We start from the raw sequence: 20,315 nt of genomic DNA on the forward strand, positions 1-20,315 counted from the left end.
TCACATGTTAAAGCTGTATTATGAAACTTTTACGCAAAATTAAAATATTCTAATTATGCTAAATTTCGGTGTTATCAACAGTTACTATCACTTTTTAACACATTTGTGTCATTATTTCACATTTCTGACGTATATTTTGTGCGTTCAAACAGTTCTTGTTCAGTTCCCGGTGCCACCGGTTTGCTCAGGACAACAACAACAGGCAGTGGTTGGCCCCCCTAGTGTGGCTAATTGGTCGGGCATGACAGGATAGATAGACAGGAGCACATGTCACAAGATTGACTTCTTAATTGGAAACACTCATATCTTTGACATAAAGCGGAATATGATTATCAACTTAGTGTATCTTATTGGGTATCAATAAACTGTGCCATTATCCCTTCAAAAGAGATAAAAAAATCTGGTAAATGATGAGGTCTTTCAGAAATTTGTACAAAGCTGTCAACTGACGCCCCACTGGGAGGTACATGTACCATATGTGGACAATACCATATGTTAGTCTCCACCAGACTCCTTTGCAGGCTGAATAAATAGTAGAAATTGGCTAAGGGGAACATCATTGGCCAGAGGAGTTGGCCGGCCATAGAGGGTCCAGCTTACCTGCAGGAGACTAACCATACATGTATGTGCGGTGTGGCCAGAGGTTTGAATAGAAGATCATTCACAGTTTTGTAAGCTCATAAGGAGCAAGGATGTTGTATTTTTGTTGCTGCGTATTATTCTGGAAGTCAACGTACTATGTAAAGAAAAGAATGGAAAATATACTTTTTGTATTGTCAAAAAGTCACATAGGCTTGGGGCCCTGAAGAGGGGCACAGCACATGCACATGCACAGCACAGCCTTTTCCGGAAACCCGTCTTAGTCAAGCACTACATAGTTTGTCAGGCACAAGAAACACATGTTTGCTCCTATTTTGGCCCAACAGTTGAAGAAAGTTCTTGCCTTCTTAAGTTTGTCACAGTTTTTCCATCTATCAGTGTAGTAGCAGTTACCCATCAGAGTTGATCTGTTTCATTTTGTTGATGGAGGGAGAAAAAAATCAATTCAGCAAAATGTATAAATCCCTTTATCTGACAGGATAACTTCTTAAGTGCAGGAGATTATTGTGTTAACCTATAATCCTGTCAGAAATCAAAGCTGGTGATATCAAGTATTCATTTATCCAGTCAGTTTGTCCTATAATTGTTTTCTCAGACACAGATGATAGACGATTAGATTGGGTCTTCTCTTGTCTTGATTCATACATTGTACATTGCAATCCATGTCATGAATTTCATTTTGTTTTATCATAAGATAAATCGGTATGCCATTCACAATAAAGATCTGTCTGCAGTTCTCAAAGTCAATAATGTTCATGGAGTAAATGAACATAATATGGTTTCTCAATAAGAATAATTTTACCAACAGAATTCTTAGAACACATGATAATATTACTAAGTAATGCCAAAAAAGGCCATTACGCTCAAACACAGCAGTTAAGGATAACAATAAAATGTAAATTACAGGATTTCTGAATGTTGATATCTGGTACATTATCATTTCTCAACTTCCACACATTTCTGCTTACTAGAACCAGAAGTAGAATTTTCTCTCTGAATGCCAGACACTTTCCCCTAAATCTTAAGCACTGTGCATACTTTACAAACAAGGGCACCTGTTTTGTTTTATTTTCACACAGTTTCTTTACTTTGTTTTAGTTTATATTTTGTACCTTTATCACACCTCCCCCAGGATTCCAAGGGTGTACGAGGACTTTTCCGTCGAGGAAAGGTAAAACTACAGACAGGCCCAGAACATCACCACCTTCACTCCTCTGCTCTCTTTTGTTTATTGATCCATTTCACTTCATTTCCTTTATTTTTGTCCACTTTTATCCTGCATGGGTGAAGGGCAGCTTCATACACGGTGCTTCATAACCCTGGTGTAACCCCTGGACTAGCCACGCATGCAGAACATAGATGCTTCTACTGACTGTAATCCATGTGATAAATCTGGTCTAACTACAGTGTAGCAGACTGGCCTTGCAATTAAATAAACTGCATAGTTCAGCCTGATGCATGCAGATACACTGTACCGACTGTCCCTAGTACAAATAATGGGGTACATGTACTTTTAGTTTTACTCAAGCTCACGTTGCGTGAGGCTATGAGAACTAACCATCATTTCTGCATGGTAGCTGCATGGTAGGTTGAATATATGAAGTGTTATTGTTAGATATATATGTAGAGTACTGTCTCAAATGAGTTTGCGCTACGTTTTAGACTATGCAGTGCACATTATGTATTAGAGAAATACAGTACATGCCAGTAATTGTGAATCTCACATTATGTTGAATTTGCATTTGTTGTAATGTAATGTGATGTGTTACATATAGAATTTGCAACCCAAATCTTAGTTTAAAAAATTAACAGGACCACAACATGTTTTGTTGCTGTAATGTGTAAAATGAATGGTTGTATGATAGATTAAAGACTGCTAGAGCTGTGAATTTTTTGCCAAATTTTGTTATTTTTTGAAGTGACAGTAATGCAGTGATTGGTGTTTTGCACATAGTATATTTTTGGCATGACGGTGGTTTGGGAATGGTCTCCCATCAATGTTTCATGGCCAGTTGGTCCCAGGTGTGTGATTAAAATCAGCTGAGGGCCAGACCACTAAATTTGGAGGGAGGTGAAGCTGCAGAAAGTATATGTGTGACCTAAACGGCTGACTGAAAAGGGCAACATTTCAACATATTCATATACACAAACTCACACACACACATACACACACACCTGTTCATCATTGAACAGGATGGAGAGACTCAAAAAAGACATGAATTTTCCCTCTTTTTCCTGACAGACTTCCAGAACATTTTCTCCTATAGGAAACCATTGCTTTGTCTCATGACACACCATTCGATGTTGGGTACAGACTAGACTGATCTCACCTGTTGTCTCTTGTTCAGTCGGGGAGGAAGAAGACGAGAGCGGTACTGTGGGTCACAGCAGACGCACTCAGAGTAGTGGATGAAGACAGCAAGGTAATCAACCAGATTACAGTACTGTATTCCAGTCTTGAAAATTTTTGTTTTTCTTTTTTCTGTAACAAAGTCATATCCTAATCCATAACTGGTTAATTAAATTGGTCACTTGATGAGTGTTAATGCATCATTGCCCAGCTGATGGGTATTAATGAGACATGTTTGTTTTGCATGTTAAGATAGCTGTCAATTGCATTGATGTATGATACTTGCCATTTTTTATTGCTTTTTAATTCTGTGAGCTTTGGGAAATTAGAGCTAAAGGGGATTTTCTAATGAGTAAGATGAATACTCCCGAATGGAAATTTGAAGTAAAGGTCTTAAATACTACATGTAGTAGCAGCAGGGGCACTTTGTACATGATATTCAGATTGAATTTATGATAAAAGATCCATTAACAGGCATGGTATATTTTCCACTTACCACTCACACACATACCTATCCAGTTTACATCAGACTTTCTTCAGCCAGAGATCTGTCATTTATACATCACAATGTCATCTACAACATTCTCCTAGCTGAATTATCTTTTTGGCATCACAGTAGTGTTGGTTACAAGGCAGCAAGAGAGAAAGAATGGTTTAACCAGAAGGTTCTTTGTAAGTCTGATCACGATCAGCAGAATGCAATATATTTTATCAAACATCACCCGGTTGCTCGCGATAGGGTGCCGTCCCTGGCAAGAGTATTACATTCTGCCTTTCCCATAAGTCAGGGCAGGGCAGGGAGCATCTGTAGTGTTCATCACCTGCAGACTCCATGTGAAAAGTGGTGGCCCCGCTCAACAGGTCACATGACTGTAATTCTGTCCCGGTCTAATATGGAACCAACTGATCATTGTCTCTAGATTTGCTATTGGCTGCATTTGTAGTATCTAAATGTAAAATGACTGTAGCAGAATATCCTGGTGCTTATTAAATAATTATTCAAGAACAAACTTCTTGCAGTCAAAAGTTTCAAGTGTAATTCAAATTCATTCTTAGTAACTTTCATAATTTACTGGATGTTACTGTACTAATGTACACCAAGTGCTATAGAAAAGTTATCGTAGATGACACTTGTGTCCATATATCATTTATTAGCAAACACATGCCTTAGGCCACACCAATTATAATTTCTTGGTTGACGGACGATCTGCTCCAATCAAGTACGATGGGAGCGGCGGCGTGCCGCCAAACCAGCATTACTTCTGCAGTACTGGCCTAGGCATCCAAAATGGTACGAAAGGAGCCATTAAGTCAACACACCAGGCTGGTTCAAAATTTAAACAGTGAATTTTGAACTTTTAATGGTAGCACTGCTTTGAAAGATGGAATGACTGTAACAAGTAATAAGAAAAGGACTGTTTTCAACTGTTCAGGGCAAAATATGAGCATTTTGCAGTTGATTCTGAATTTTTATTTTTATTTGCAAATCAGAAAAAAATGAAGAGGCGAATCCGTTAACCAAGAAATTAAATTGGTGTGGCCTTAGGTATAGTTGTCCATATATTATCTCTTTAATACTGTATTTCAAATCTCTCAGAATGCTATGCATTTCAAGGAACTTCTATTCGCTTCTCAAAGGATTTTCATCCGCTTTTGATGCCCAAATGCATACTGTATTTAATCTTCTCCAGCAATGCTTTGGAGAAATAATACAACTCCCCAAAGGTGATGAACACGGCTGGATTTCCGTGCAATCCCCCAGCAGGACTCGATGATAGATATGTTCTATTTTGAAGGTGTCATATATTGCTATAGTTGCAGATGTTCCAGTTGTTATTGCTACGGCCCTTCGTCAATTCGCCCATAACCTGCTACAATATCAAGTCTGGCATAGTGCCAACTGTGGTCCAGTTTCACAAGAGGAATGTACAATAGGAGTTGAAACAGCCATAACAAAAACCAATAATCCAACGCTTTACAACATTTTCTTAACTATATCCTACGTGTAATATACATTAAGTGGTGATAAATAAATTATGACATGCAAAGATGGCAGAAGAATTGGTCATATCTAATACATCCAGCTGGTCAACCTGTTATGAATGTACAATTAGATCTGGATATTGCAACTGGGGTGATCGATGGTATCCCGTCAGCGATGGGCGGATGGCATTTTAACACCTGACCTCATCACTCATTAGCTAATTTCTCGCCTGAATGATGGCCAACGGCACAGAAACCATAGATCAATGGTGTCTCATATTTTATGTTATCCTACTGAGGCTAAGTTTCATTTGTCATATTATGTAACAGGGTTGCAATCCAGACTGTTTTTGAAGTCTAAAATTATAAGTGTAAGTGCGACTGTTGCAATCTCAGAGGGTACATATTCTGTGGGCATCACTGTGTATCCCAGGGCTGTCCCCAGCTCCAGATGTGTCTCAGTCTCTCCATGTGATGAATAGCTATGTGTGAAGTGTAGAAGGCACAAGGAATCTTGGGAGTCTGGGGGCATGCTCTTTAACCCCCTGAAATGCTAGTTTCCATATTCTGAAGGGCACATTTCAAATGGCTCAGTCCTGGTTCTATTGACGAACTGATGAAAATAGAACTAAAGTTTCGATTTTGTGTGTCAAGGGGGATGGAATGGTTGAATATTTTGTTCGTGCTATGCAGTAAAATTCTGTCCAGGCACCGGAGAGAGCTACAAATGTCTCTAACTACATTGATGTCACCTACGCCAGGAAGACATTAATCAACTGTTGATAACAAATCAGTAGGTCTTAAAACAAGCCACTCAGCTCAAGTGTGGCAGTTTTAAGCACCAGGATGGAAGAAAATGCCCCCGAGGGTTCTACATAGGATTGGCTACATAGAACAATTGCTCATGATTGGACAGCTTTATCAGCATAACTGACTGTACTCATCCCCCTTATTCTGGTGGAAACAAGGTGGTGTTGACTGATAAAGTTCTAGTAAACATTTTGAACATAACAAGTATATGTGTGTTTAGAATGTAAAATGATTTGTCATGTATATTAAATAGGTCAATGATGTTTGCATTTTTTTATTATAACATCTTACAATCTTCTTATAATTTGTATTCTGTAAGCATCACTGGGCATGGGGGGGGGGCACTGGATATATTCTCTGAAGATAAGTTGTATGTTGGCAAATAAGTTGTAAATTCATTTTCATAATGTGAAATGTCAATAATCATTACTACTAAAAATCCCACTTAGATTGCAGCTATATAGTTTTTCCCAGTTTTTGTGTCACAGGTCTGTGACATGGCACAATGGGCATACTGTGTTCTTTGACAACGGCTGCATGGCTTGTTCTATTCAAAGAGCTTGCATTTGGCTTTCACACGTGGAATAAAAGGCCCTTGTTGCACTCCATAATAGACCATAATTTGTTTTCTTTGGATCTATCAAAAGTAAAAATAAAATATACCACATAAATAGTCTAGTATTTTCTGTTATTTCTCTAAACTCCCCTGAGTACAACAAATAAGTAGAACAGTAATTTACCAAAGTTTGTTATGTGTGCCATTTGGCTAGATTTCTACTGGTATGTATCTGAATTTTTGTTTATTGACATCTGTTCCTATGTGCCTCTCCCAGGGCCTGATAGTGGACCAGACGATAGAGAAGGTTTCCTTCTGTGCGCCGGACAGAACGTATGAGAGAGGCTTCTCCTACATCTGCAGGGACGGCACCACGCGGCGATGGATGTGTCATGGCTTCATGGCCATCAAGGATTCTGTAAGTACCAGCCAACTCCTCGTAAATGCTCCACAAATTTTCCTTGGGGAGGCAAATTGAAATGAATTTGGTTCCTGTCTGGTGAGGGAATGATGGTCAGGAACAAAGTCCTGTCATGGAGCTATAATAAGGGAGCAATCCTTTATTAATACAAAATATTCATGGAAGAGGAAAATTTGGGCTATAGTTTACAAGAAGTATTGTAAGTCGGGAGCAGTTCTTCTTTGCTAAGAAGACTATTTGGAAATGTTTCAGATGAATTCAGCAGAATCCAACATCTTAATTAGATTTAGTATTCTATATCCATAGTGAAATATCCCTGTGTACTGGGAGTTAATTTTTTTAGTTCTTATCCTCATCAGTCTACGTTACTCTGATATATGTATCCCTGCATTTCCTCAGGCTAGTAAAGACTGTCTCTTTGTTTGATCGTCTGCCGTCACCTAAGCCGTATGTGTGTGTAACGACTGTAGGGTTTCTCACTGCTGTTGCAACAGTGGCAGAAAATAATTACAGTCCTTTTGGCTGCGGGAATTATTGATTTCCAATACGTTGTGATCGCCATTTCGAAAGATTTTCCATCTGGTTGCCTATTATCTGCCTCTGTACTGCCACACTGGAAAGGAAAGTTGATGGACCTGTCTGATGTCATCGTCATGCCAGTTTGTCTTCCATTTTACTCTCTGTCCCAGGGATGGCCATTTCATCAGGGTGACCATTGCCCTTCCCATGAGCTTTGAGCTAACCATTAATAGTAGAAAACTCAAGTGCCATTAGTTGCTGTATGAGCCCCTAGCACTTAGGCTCTTCAAAGATCTCCAGTAATTAAGTTGAAACTGGACCCAAGTTGAAACCTTAACCTTTTGAATTAGTCCAGTATGTTTCAGCAGAACAACAATGGGCAAAACCAGGTAGATGAAATTCAAAATAGGCAAATAATTGACAATAGTCCATCCATCATTTATGTCTGCATGAATTTTTGTCAATATTTTGCCATAGGCTCAACATGGTATTGCATTCGTTATGCTGTACTGTACTGCTCAGTTGTAGCTGCAGAATGCAGATGTCTTGCTTCAAAAGAAGTAAATAGGACAAAACAGATTACCTTTTGCATTCTACAGGTACCCAGTGTACCAAATTTGAACCAGAAAGTAAGATGGGTACTTTTTTCCCTGAAATAAAGAAAGAAAGAATGCTTTAGAGGAATAAACTATAGTGCAAACCTGTGGGTGTGTCAAATCTGCTGCCTGTATCATACCGTGTTTTCTCTTCCACAGGTACTAGGTAGATTAGGTTAAGTCATCCTGTATGCTGTGCAGGTGGTGTCTCAACTGCCTGTATCTGACACTGTAGGTTTTCTTCACAATAGGGAGAGAGACTACATGCAAGTCATGCTATAGCCTGTGCAAGAGACATCTGAGCTGCCCCTATCTGACAGACTGTTTTCTCCACAGGGAGAGAGACTAAGCCATGCTGTAGGCTGTGCGTTTGCAGCATGTCTAGAAAGAAAACAGAAGAGGGAGAAGGACTGTGGAGTGACAGTGACTTGGAACGCGGACAAGACGTCCTTCACACGACAGGGTTCATTCCGCCAGACAACGATGACTGAGAGAATGGACCAGGAGGACCTGGATGCAGAGGCACAGGGAGACGCAGCTTCACCTGGGAGTATGTAGACCTCCTACAAGTTACATGGAGTGTGTGAAGATGTACAAAGACAAATTCTGCCATTTAAATACAATGGGCTTGTTGTTGCTTTCATTTATTAAGCCCTTACCATGGTGATGTCATTTGTTGTCTTGTCTGCCTTGACACTGACATCTCTTGAATAAACTTGATGTCTTTTGGGTTTAGGCTGTAACCTTTGTTGGTCCTCTTGATGGCAATGGATTATCTCATGTAGGAGACTCTCTTGGTTCTCTTGTCCCCACCATAACTGCAATTAAGTTCCTCATGTTGTATTAATGACAACAGTTCTGTGTAATGTACCATTGAGTGAACTCACTATTTAAAAGCAGTGTTTTAGATGAAATGTTAAACATGTTTTGTGTTTGACAGATGTAGTAACATGAGGCTTTTCCCCTCCACAGCGCCTGCGAAGGCCTCGGCTGTTCAGACAGCAGCCATCCCCCGGCAGCAGGCTCCGCTGTCCACAGTAGCTCTGCAGAGACAGGGTTCCTTCCGCTTCTTCCCCAAGCTTAGCAGCAAGTCCTCTCCGTTCAAACGCCAGCTGTCGCTCAGACTAAACGAGCTTCCGTCGAACCTGCAGAGGAAGGAGCAGCCAGACGTTGCACCTGCGGCACCCCCACCCCCTGCAAATGGTACAATCCAGGGTATATCATCAGTAGTTTTTCTCACTCACTCACACTCTCTCTCTCTACTTTACAAAATACTTCTAACAACCACTGTCACCCTCTCCCACCCCCAACCTCACATTAAGGGGCCTAATGCAGGATAAAAAGGATTTCAATCTTGTGCCTAATGGTGCTTCATGAAATAGACTAATATTTGTCAGTCAGGCCTCTCCTGTGACATCTACAGGCATATTTTCTTTTCTTACAAAGGTAGTAAATGCCCAAGTGACATCCACTGTATTCACCCGATCAACTCTATCAGTGGAAATATCTCTTGTAATGAAGGAAAGGACCATGTTTGTATTTAGGGGCCATAAAATGTCATGTGGCTATGGTAATTGCTCCATTGTGGCTTTATCATGATAATGTCAGCACTCTTAAAAGTGAATAACTAAAAGTAACTTCTTCCATTTTTGTGGTATACCCAAGATAGCATACAAATTACAAGTCCCTATAGATCTGAAAAGCACCAAATTGATGTGAAGAAAACTAGATAATGAAGACTGTAGTCCATGGTCTGTATGAAAGTCAATAGACCAGTCAGAACCAGTGCTAAAAGGTTTTAGAGTGAGGTCAGTTTCTGTAAACCCACCATCCTACATCCCTAAAGTACAAGCCTAACTCAAACCTTCAAACATAACATGTTGACATGGCAGTTATGCACAACAGGTCTTCATTCCTTACAGTACAGAATTTTTAACAATTTTAGAACTAGAAGTACATATAACCCTGCAACAAGGAGATTTAAAATAATGATCTTACTTGTCTTACTGCAACCAAAGCTGCCAGTATTAGAATTTTCCACCAGAAAATCCATGTAGTGACTTGCTACAATTTAGTTACTTTCTTTATTTTACCACAGAAGTAGCCCAGCCTGCACCAGAGGACAGCATCAGCGCCATGTGCAAGATGATCCAGTCTGACTTGTTCACCCTCAGCAGCACAGACGACCCCTTCACATCAATAAGTTCCTCCACTGGCACTGCTACTTCCCAGCCACAGACTATAGGTAAGGAAATACTCATGTTGGCTCACTTGAGATAACACCAGGTTTTAACTTTTGTTTCCCAAGTGTAACATAATTCTGCAGTCTTCTAGATTTTGCAGTCTGTTATCCAGTGGGACTTCCTTGTGTTGCATAATACAAGATGTAGATGATACTTCAGCCAACCTCATAATGTGATCTCAGATCAATTTACAACGCATCATAGATTGTGTATGTTGTATTGGTGTATAGATGACAGCTACTTTTGAACACATTTGTTTGTTGTTTTGTACATCATAACTAGATAGGTAAATGATTCTTGAAGATTTTATTATGATGTACAATCTGGTAAACCAGTGGTAATTTATATACACTGTATGTTCAGCTAACACCAGATTGACCTTTTTTTACAGCCGTGCCCTGCAGCCTGCTCAATCATCACACACATTCTGATACCAGTTAGTCTTACATTAACTACACTGATCATTTTAGATTTCCCAACTACTAGCTAGTATTTTCCCCACTTCAATGTTGCATTCTCCTTCTTCTCTTAGTCACCCAATTCCTGACATCAACTGCCAAGACAGTTGCACATCAGTTGCAACCTATAGGTATGGAGGTTTCTGTTCCAGATGTGGTTAATTGATAGTGCAAGACAATAGGAGATTGCCTGCACAAAGTAAATTTGTGTTACAGTAATGTTAGTAGCCTGTGTTTGTAGCTGGTCACAGTTTTGTAGTTTTCCTTTCACAAAGCAAATTTTTTATGACAAAATAAAAATGTCTAAGGATCCTCTTCCTTCTGTCACATAGTCTTGAATAGCCACAGTCACATTTGTTATGTAAGTAAGAAGTCTTAGCTCATGCCTATTCTACTGATGAGATGTTGTCTTGTATAGTCCAAGCTCAGTTTCAGCAGCACAGGATTGCCCGGCCACGCCCCAAGGCCAGGCCACCCCCACCCGTGGATGTATCAGCATATGTGGAGGCTGAGCAGCATGGTAAACTGTGATGTTTGTCATAAACACACCCATGAGTTGATTTTCTTTGCTTTTTTTTTTCCTGTATTCAGATACTTTGATGCCAGGTCAGCACAGAAGTGAAGGATTTGTCATCTTTGTGATTCCTCTTCCAGTTACACTTTTTATTCTTTAACCTATCTTTACACCATTCATATTATGTAGTTGTGTATGTGTATTGTCTATGATGAGTGTCAGCATTTATCCCTTTTTTTTATTTCTTTGAACCAAGGGATCCAAGAGCAATGATTTGACCTTGTTTCTTTTTATTTCAGTTGCATTGTTATGATAGCTCTGTTGCTAGGTTTTGTCATCAACATAAGAAACAGTTCCACACATTAAGTTTCACCTGGTAGTCTGTTTATATAATTATATAATTATATCTACATTTTTTTAAGAAAATGAATGTAGCTAGGGAGGAACTAAGCCTACGTAAGTAAGTAATCATGAAAGATTAGCACATAGCACAATGTTCCACCTCTCTTGCTTTTCACACATGATTGTCATGCCAGATTCTCTATGTCATGGTTTACTTGACATTTCTTTCTACTTCTGTCAGGAAGACTTAAGATTGTCTTGCATCTATATCTACACTTAATGTGGGAAATGAGAATGTTACCAGTATGTAAATTGTCTTTCTTGTCTTCAGTCCAACCACTAGCCCCAGCCCAGCCTCCAACTGCTGTGCAGCAGCAGATGGCCAGCCCACCTCAGGTGCAGACCCAGCTGCAGCCGACGATCAGCGGCACCCCAGCAGCTCTGTCTCCATCTGGGTCCAGCTCTACATCATCCACCTTCTCACCTGTCCATCAAGGTAACAACTGAGTCTGTCTCCACTCTTGTCATCTAGATTGGCATATCATATCATTCATGGCAGTTTCATAGCAGTGAACACTTTTCACAAGATCGATATCTCATTCACCTTTTATTCAAGGCTGCAGTACATGTCTTCTCTGTTTTAAACTACCATTTGAGCTGATATTTTCTGAAATGCAAATATGACAAATTGTATCAGTGTACATGCCAATGTCATGTTAGGTACTGTAGTGATTCGTGAACAATGATTTATCAACCTTAGCTATCAGGCCATTCCTGTGCAGTTATCAGCTGAGGTAAAAAGCCCTTCCTGACATCTTCAATTTACCCCATATTGGTATTGATTGATAAAATCCCCTGATGTTTCAGGGAATGGTTCCATTATAAGTACAGCCATTTAGGTGCCCTTTCACATTTCGCTGCCTCTAAATTACCATTCAATGTACTGCATTAGTACATGTAGGCATTCCACATGCCATCCTTAACCTATACAGATCATTTACGTAAGTGGACACATGCGGTAAGACTAGCACTTACCCACCCCACCAGCTGATTGCACAAGCTCTCTTGCCTCATTGATGAACCCTAAGTACCACTTAATGAGCTGCCTCATATCCTCAAGCTCTTTGGCTCTTAATCCAATTATAATGTTCAAAATTCCCTCGATACTTGTGCTGTCAGTCCACAGCCGTTGGTGCCTTCAGCATGTGCAAAGCTTTAAGCTATGCTCTCTTGAAACTTTTGATTGACACGTGTTTATTTTTTGCCCATTCTCTGCACAGTGAACGGAGTCCCCTCACCTGCAAGTGGAGCGTCTCCCATCGCTGCGAGGTCTCAGCCGCAGGCCGTCCCCATCAAGCACAACAACCCCTGGGCTGCAGAGGTCCTGGCAGCCTCACAGCTGGCCAGCCAGTCCCCGAGGGACGACAGTGTCTGGGTGAACGCACCTCCCATCGCCCCCTCCACGGCAGAAGTCCATGTCAGATGCAGATGCATGGCTGGAGAGTATAACAAAAAGCGTTTCTGGCCCCGCTCTTCAACAGCAACACACAGAGCCTTTCAACCCACGGTCAGTCAATGGAGACACGATAAGAACTGGTCCGAGTCAGCCGTTTGACCCGTTCGCAGGTCCCATGACAGGCAATGCCCAGTTCAGACCGCAACAAACCCCACCCATGCATTCCACAGTCAGGACCAACGTCAGTGCTTCGGCGTACAGTCCAGCCTCTACCCAGCTTGGACAGCAAACCTTCACTGCAACGTCCAACATAAGCAATGGCAGTATAAGTGACCCGTGGCCAGGACAGACCCAGCCGCACCTGAATGGACAGAGAGACCCATTCCAACCCATGGCACCAACACAGCCATACGACCCCTTTGCAGTACCGTCGGTAGAAAAGACTTTTGAATTGCAATTGTAAACCACAGTAGCTGATCTCCAAGTCCCAAAGTCATAAAAACATATCAGTTTGCAGTGCACTGGATCATAATGACACAGTATGTGGAGTAAGGACTGATGCTCCAGTGTTGTTCATTGCATGAGTCATCTACTTTTGGTTACCCCAATGCTGTTGACAACTGAGCATGTTTGTAGTGTTGGTGCTCTAGACTTCCTTTTAAAATGCTTCAACATTAAAACCTTGAATCGCAGCCTGATCTCCCCCAGAATGCCATTACAAGGCTATGATCCTCCATTGCAACACTAGTACTCCTCTTACAGGCATGAACATCTGCTTTTCACACTGCCTATTGCTCTCAGCTAGCCTTGATCCTACAGTGGTTTGTGAATTCATCTGTATATATTTTATCTGAGATAAACCACTACTCAAACATCAGTTTGGGATCCTTCAACCAGAGAAATCTTTCAATGTGATTCTCAATTACCATTGCTAGTTGAAATACAAAGAAAATGAAGCATTAGAATTTGAGTTTTAACTAATTGCTTGCTGCAGTGCACTTACAGTGTGTTACTGTTTGGTGATTTCAATCAGTTTAAGGCTCAAAACACATTTGTATTCCTTACTTGCCTCACTTCAAGCAGCTTTGGTGAAAGGGGAGAATAACAGATTTTCAAGTTACTGAATTGACTCTTAAAACTTGCAACCAAAGTACTTTAAGTCTAGGTGGCTGATGGTGCATCACTTAGAGTGAGGATTCTTCTCCATTCCATCATACACTTATGTCTAAAGTTCCAACTGGCAGACGAACATAGCTGCTCCCCAGAAACCTTGGGTAGTAAGGCAGAGTCCCCAGCGAGCTATGGCTGGTCCAGTCTCTACTGTACACAGATTTAAAACATAGGTAAAAGAGCTTCTGTCACCATCTTGTTACAAGCAGATTGACTATGGTAAGATTCCTGGGAAGGTAATGTTTATTAACTGGAGAGTTCATGTATCTGGCAGGCAAAGTAGCAGATACTAGTAACTGCTCCATTGCCAGCATGGTAAACTACAGGTGCAACCGCAAGTGTTGTGTTAGAATCATTAACAAAAAATAAGAAGTGGTCTTCCTTAATAATGAAAGGAAGAAGTGATTCTGTGCATAAATATAGGTTAAGATGTACTTGTTAAAATGAAGGAGAATTCAATTTGGTACTACTATGTCATCTGGTCAGTTGGTAGATTTATCCACATAACTAGAACTGTAGGACTGACTGCTTGTACAACTGTTAATGAGACAGGGCAGCTGTCTGCCTGCACATGCCTGTTTTTTTCTGATGTTATTAAAATGTGCAAGCTGTCAGGCACACTTGTCCTTTTAACATTTCCCAGCTGTCAAGAAACCAGTCTGTGTGGTGTTGATGATGATCATTAGGGGCTCAGAATGTAACAATGTGATTTTAGTTCAATGCACCATTGAATTATGACAAGAAATAGTTGTACTTTTCTTGGTAAGACACTGAGTAATCAGGTATCCAATTTGAAATCACAGTGAGGGCATAGGCTCGGATTGATCAAATCAAGGAGCAAATGTCGACTGAGTTGACATGATGATTAAAAGGATTAATTATTGCTGCTGTCTCATCATATATGGTGATGGGCTTTTATTTTTGCAGGTTTTGCTCAAAATATTATTTGTAGTCCTAATGTTTGTAGTGATCACCCTAATATGTCAATTGAGAATATAAGGGCATGTTAGTGAAGTCAGCCTGCTACAACAATCAAATCAAAGTGGCAGGCTGTTGGAACAAACTTTGCCTTTTGTACTGTTATGTCTCTGTACTCAATGTCACTGGGTCTTAGCAGGAATGATAGTCTACAGATTACCCAGCTTATGTAAATGTTACAACTGAATCATTTTACAGGAATGCCTTTTAAGGCTTGTACATATGAGGATTTGACACAACAGGCTCTACCTTTCTGATGGGGTTATGTGTATTTACAGCCTTTTTTTGCTTTTATCTCATAATGACAATCTTTTGATTGAACTCTGCCATCAATTTTGTAGTTAACACTATTTTGTGATCATTTCGTTTATTAACATGGCAAATATTTTACCATTTTAATCTTTGAACAGAAAATATATTTAGTTATAAAGATTATTTTAAAGCTGAATCGGTGTATGTATGGGCTAAAATGTTGATAATTAGGATGCAACCAGTCATTTCTTTGTAGTTTTTATATCTGTTAATGTGTACCTTCAGTTAGCCCTGATGTTGGTTGATTTCTAAAAAAAGTAAAGAAGAAAAATCAAAATCTTTATGTGTTCTTAACAATCTGTCATTTGTGTATTCTGGATTTTCTGTCAGTAGTATTTAGTTTTTTGGTTTGCAGGTCACCGTAGTATCAAGAAGACCATTTCAAATGACATTTCAGAATGGTGATGTAGCAGGTGTTCTTGGTGTGCTACTTTTGTTTTCCAGTTTTGCTGCCAACAGCCCAGGAAAGGTTTGTAGCTTGTCTAGATGAGGATTTTGAATAACTTAGTGATATTTTATGCAATCAGGAATATTTACCAGGACTTTCTGGAACTCCTAGCTTGTGAATAGAAACTCTGATTCTAGGTTATTTATTGACAAAACTCATTGTTTTGTATGAATGGTAGCTAATCTATGTGAATCTTGTAAATAGCCTCTTCATTGCAGTACTGTGAGATACAAAAGCGAGTTAAGCTAAGTCATCTCTGTTAGCCTCTGTGTGATGTCTGAATAATTCTGTGCTGCAACTTGTAGTTGCACAACATTCACAAGGGTACACATGTACTTGTGCTATCCTGTACAATTCATTTTTAAGTCTCATTCCCTACAATGTGTCCTTACTAGATGAGTCAGTGTAGGGTCGATCAAACTCAAACATTGTTTCAGACTCACCAACTTACATGTAGCTACCTGTGACATAGTATTAAAACGTGACTCCCCAACATTAGGCATATGGTGCTCTCCTTAGGTTTTTAATGTTACTTTTGTGATGAAAGAGGCCACCAACAAAAATGTTGTGCACTCCACAGTAGATAGGAACCTACCTTGTAACTCTTTTCTAGTTGTTTCACCTCTAACAAACTCTGTACTTGTCAGTTTTTCCTATGTGAGAGATATGGATATTAGGCTGCTTTGCCAATAAACTCACCCTCTCAATGACTATATCAATGAAATCATTGAAGTTATTGTGTGTCATTGAACATGTTATAAAATAAGAAAGATTAGGTTTCCAAGACAATGGAGTGATCAGTTCTGCTATAATATATAAATACAGCAGAATCAGAGAGTTTTATTTGGTTAATGTGTTTTGTTGTATTTTTTTTTTGGTTAAAAGAATTTCTTGCTATGCATCATGATATCAGAAGTTGCCTTCAAAGCTCAACGTGGTGGTTCAAAAGAGACACCATACAGCTGACTGAAGTACTGCAACCAGTATCCATTACTGTATTTACAGAGCTCTAACTTCTTGTGTTTTTTGTCTGCTGGAATCAAGTTTGGAACCAGGCTTCAACAGTAAATAGATACTTTTGTGACTGTTTCAGAACATTTTTCAGTATTGACAACTGGTGCTGTTACATACATGTATGTCATCTCAGGGAAATGAGAAATGTAGTTGTGCTCGTTTATTCCATCAATATACATGTTTGTTACCACACACAACTTTTAGCAAGTTTCCTACCAGCTAGGTTGGCAAAAACTTTTATATATATATTGAGAGTCTACCTCTTCGTACAGATTGCGACTTAGAACAATCAACATATGCATGTCACTATCATAAATCTTTTCTTTATCACATCTGATAACAAAATTTAAAAAATCATATCTGTGTACTACATGTAGTTCTCTGGTACATGTAATGTGGATTCTGATGTCATTTGCTACTTTTGATCCCTAGTCTCATGTAGATCACTGGTTAGGGGAACAACTACTATTGTACACATACATGTGTGTGAGCTTTTCTCTGCAAAATACATAGTATATGAATAAGCTAGCTTACACATTGTCACTGGGAGTTCTAAACTTCACTAGAGGTGTCATGACTTGCAGTGTATTTGACAAGTGAAGCAGTTGTTAGTACAAAGGTGTTCTCTATGGAAGTGTAAAGTGTGCAGAAAATAGGACATCTGTAGGATCTGCACTGACGATGGATGGAACATGCAGATGTCTAATGTGCAAAAACCAAAATCTATTGTTTGTAATCTCAAAACAATCTCAATCATTTGCAGAGGTGATTCCCAGATGTTCTATCGCTGCCCAGTTAACGTTGTCATGTTATAAACATAGACTACAGCAAACTACTGGTAAATCTGACCAGTTTGTTAACATCAGCAAACTTCACAACCCCAGATAGACATGTTACATACAACACTTCTTTGCACATAGATTACTTTATGCACTTCATCTTTTGTTATTGGTTAAGTCTACAATTCCTATGTACAGGTTTTAATATTGTTGGTTCATTGACACGAACATACAAATAACTAGAGAAAAAGAAAAATTCAACAAAACAAGGCAGGTCACACCTGAAAACCAAAAGAGACAAATTTTAGCAGCAAAGCAAGACACAGGAGAGCAAAATAAATGCAATCATCTTTGTAGCATCACATTCTTTGAGAATGGATAAAAGAAAAAAGTTTCAATTTGGTAATAGATTTTTTTCATGCTTTCATTTACTTTCATCATTATAACCTGATTGTACATTACTCTAGCCATCACAAACTTGACAGGCTTATGTTGCAGATGTACACAGGAGACAGGAATACATAATCAAACTCTGGATGTCATGAAGGTGTGGGGAAATATATGCAGAAAGCTGACAACAGTGAGGAATAAATGCTTCATTACTGTCTTTCTTGTAAGTTTTTGGAAGGAACAGGTCTATCACTAAATCATTTATACAAATTGCCTATGCATTACTGTGGCTAGAAACACTGCTGCATATGTACTGACATGACCATATATATGTAGATATATCTGCTGCATTGATAAGAAGCATACATGAAGTACACATATTCAGACCATGTCTATCTAAGAGTATCATGATCAGGCCTCAGGTGATGGGTCTGTACAGCAGGGTTGTCACATACTTCCTCTTGTAACGATGTGTGGCACTCAACACCATCACCCCATCCTGTAGGAAACACACAAGGGGATTGTCAGAAAGGTACTAGTTAGTATCTATTGGTAGCCTCCTTTGCAGATCATTTTCCATACCAGGGGATGTTTAAATATAGGCTACTATCTACATTGATAGTCAAAGGTTAGAGTCTGTGCTTCTATATCATTTTATGGACATAGGTAATCAAATTGTTTTCTCACAGGCATCATACATGACACAAATCAAAATCGTAAATCATTATTGAAAACAAACTTTCTGAGAACTACTTACCTTAATGGACAGGGCATAGAGATGGTTCAACATGACATGATGTGGCTCAGGCAGGGATGTGGGCTCACACTGGACAGCAAACAGAAAACAAGGGCATGTATTTATACTATATCATAGAAAGAAAAATTAGAGGATCACCATTATAGAAAGGAGGACTTTCAAGACTGCAGAAAATTAATCTGTCTACTACATTGTAGCAATATGTCAACTTTATTTAAAACTACTTCATAAGATGAGTAAAATTTCTGAATCTCAATTTCATGTGACTTCATCTATTCTCCTAGACCCTAGTTGTCAACCCCAGCAAAAAAAGTACCAGTAAGTCTTCCTTGCATGAAGCATGTGACTGACCTGTACAGACATGTCCTTGTTGAGGATGACCTGCAGCAGCTGAGGAGGCAGGATGGGGGGGTTCTGTATCCTGTCATACGGACTCCGCTCTGGGACAGACTGACCATAGAGTCCTGGGGGCGACCCTGATACATCTGCTTAGGAAAACAGCCGGTGATAAGAACAGTGTATCTAGGATGGTCAATCATAATGCACTGAGATCTGGTAGGAAAAAGTTAACTTAAACACACATACAACTACTTCAGTGGTCAACACTGCTATGTTGTACCAGAGTTCGAAATACAAAGGTGCAATGTGCAAATTGCACGTAATTTTCAAGATTTGCACCTAAAAATATTTTGAATGTGCAATTTTGCACCTGGACAATACCGATATATCATGTTTGCACTGCGTATCTCCGAAGTTTCTTGCTGTGTCGGCATCGCGCTGGGCGCATGGCAGCCATATTGTTTTCTTTACTGAACATCCTGGGAACAAGCTGCTCTTGTCCCCAGGTGAAGACGCGAAGGCATTACGTAATGATTTACCTAATATGGCAAGACGCGAAGGCCTACGTAGCTGATTTACCAAATATGGTGAGACCCGCGAAACTTGTTGCCCGATGTGGTACGAAGTCCTTCGGCAGAGTAATTTCGGCTTTTTCGTCCAATTTTCGGTAAAATTTGGTGAAAAACAGAGTTTTCGGATTTCCCAGCATTCAGTGCTACCCAGGAAATTTGTAAAGCATGAAGAAGGGCCCATGAAGAAGGGGTCGATTTTCAAGTTCTTTTCACGGGCCCAGCCGGCATCAGAGGCTGGTGCAGCCGGTGGCGGTGGACCAGAGGCTGGTGCAGCCGGGGGCGGTGGATCGGGAGATGCCACCGGGTCCACCGTCTCCGAGGATCCCGCGGCCGATGTTGACGACGCGCCCCCAGAGGAGGGGGAGGGGAGCGCCAAGAAGCAAAAATTAACCGGACGTTATTTTTTCAAGCAGTATTTTTTTCCTATATCGTGCACGATATTCAAGGTAAACAAATATGCAAAATAAATGAAATTTATTGCTCGCATACTGTTGGTAAATTTTTTTTATGACGAGTGAGAGGGCCGGGGGTCACTAGCGGCGTCCTTTGAAGCTAATGCCGACAAATTTTTTTTGTGTTCTTTTTTTTTATAAACACAGATGATACTTGCATTGTTCATGTTTTTGTTTGGTCCCTTTCTTTTTAATGTATACTAAAACTTCTATATGCAGTGGCAGGCTAAGAAGGTTGATACACAGTAAAACAGTT

At 39.9% G+C, this 20,315-nt stretch overlaps 2 protein-coding genes across 2 annotated transcripts in view; one reads left to right on the top strand and one right to left on the bottom strand.

Annotated features, from left to right (window-relative positions):
* Positions 1 to 17,220, top strand: part of LOC109465751 (protein numb homolog) — a 27,939-nt gene extending 10,719 nt beyond the window's left edge. Inside the window, 10 exon segments of the mRNA XM_019763175.1 lie at positions 2,949 to 3,023; positions 6,577 to 6,717; positions 8,172 to 8,385; positions 8,808 to 9,050; positions 9,934 to 10,080; positions 10,611 to 10,667; positions 10,955 to 11,056; positions 11,724 to 11,888; positions 12,673 to 12,845; positions 12,847 to 17,220. Of these exon segments, the coding sequence (XP_019618734.1) occupies positions 2,949 to 3,023; positions 6,577 to 6,717; positions 8,172 to 8,385; positions 8,808 to 9,050; positions 9,934 to 10,080; positions 10,611 to 10,667; positions 10,955 to 11,056; positions 11,724 to 11,888; positions 12,673 to 12,845; positions 12,847 to 13,311 (1,782 nt within the window). The 3' untranslated portion in view covers positions 13,312 to 17,220.
* A 691-nt stretch (positions 17,221 to 17,911) lies between these two features.
* LOC109465752 (5'-AMP-activated protein kinase subunit beta-2-like) overlaps positions 17,912 to 20,315 on the bottom strand; it is a 5,025-nt gene continuing 2,621 nt past the window's right edge. The window contains exons 6-7 of the mRNA XM_019763176.1: positions 18,697 to 18,765; positions 17,912 to 18,438 (exon numbers count right to left, since the gene is read on the bottom strand). Of these exons, the coding sequence (XP_019618735.1) occupies positions 18,358 to 18,438; positions 18,697 to 18,765 (150 nt within the window). The 3' untranslated portion in view covers positions 17,912 to 18,357. The remainder of the gene's footprint in view (positions 18,439 to 18,696; positions 18,766 to 20,315) is intronic.

Source organism: Branchiostoma belcheri, unplaced genomic scaffold (genome assembly GCF_001625305.1).
Source record: "Branchiostoma belcheri isolate BF01 breed outbred unplaced genomic scaffold, Haploidv18h27 scaffold157, whole genome shotgun sequence".
NCBI classification, from domain to species: domain Eukaryota; kingdom Metazoa; phylum Chordata; class Leptocardii; order Amphioxiformes; family Branchiostomatidae; genus Branchiostoma; species Branchiostoma belcheri.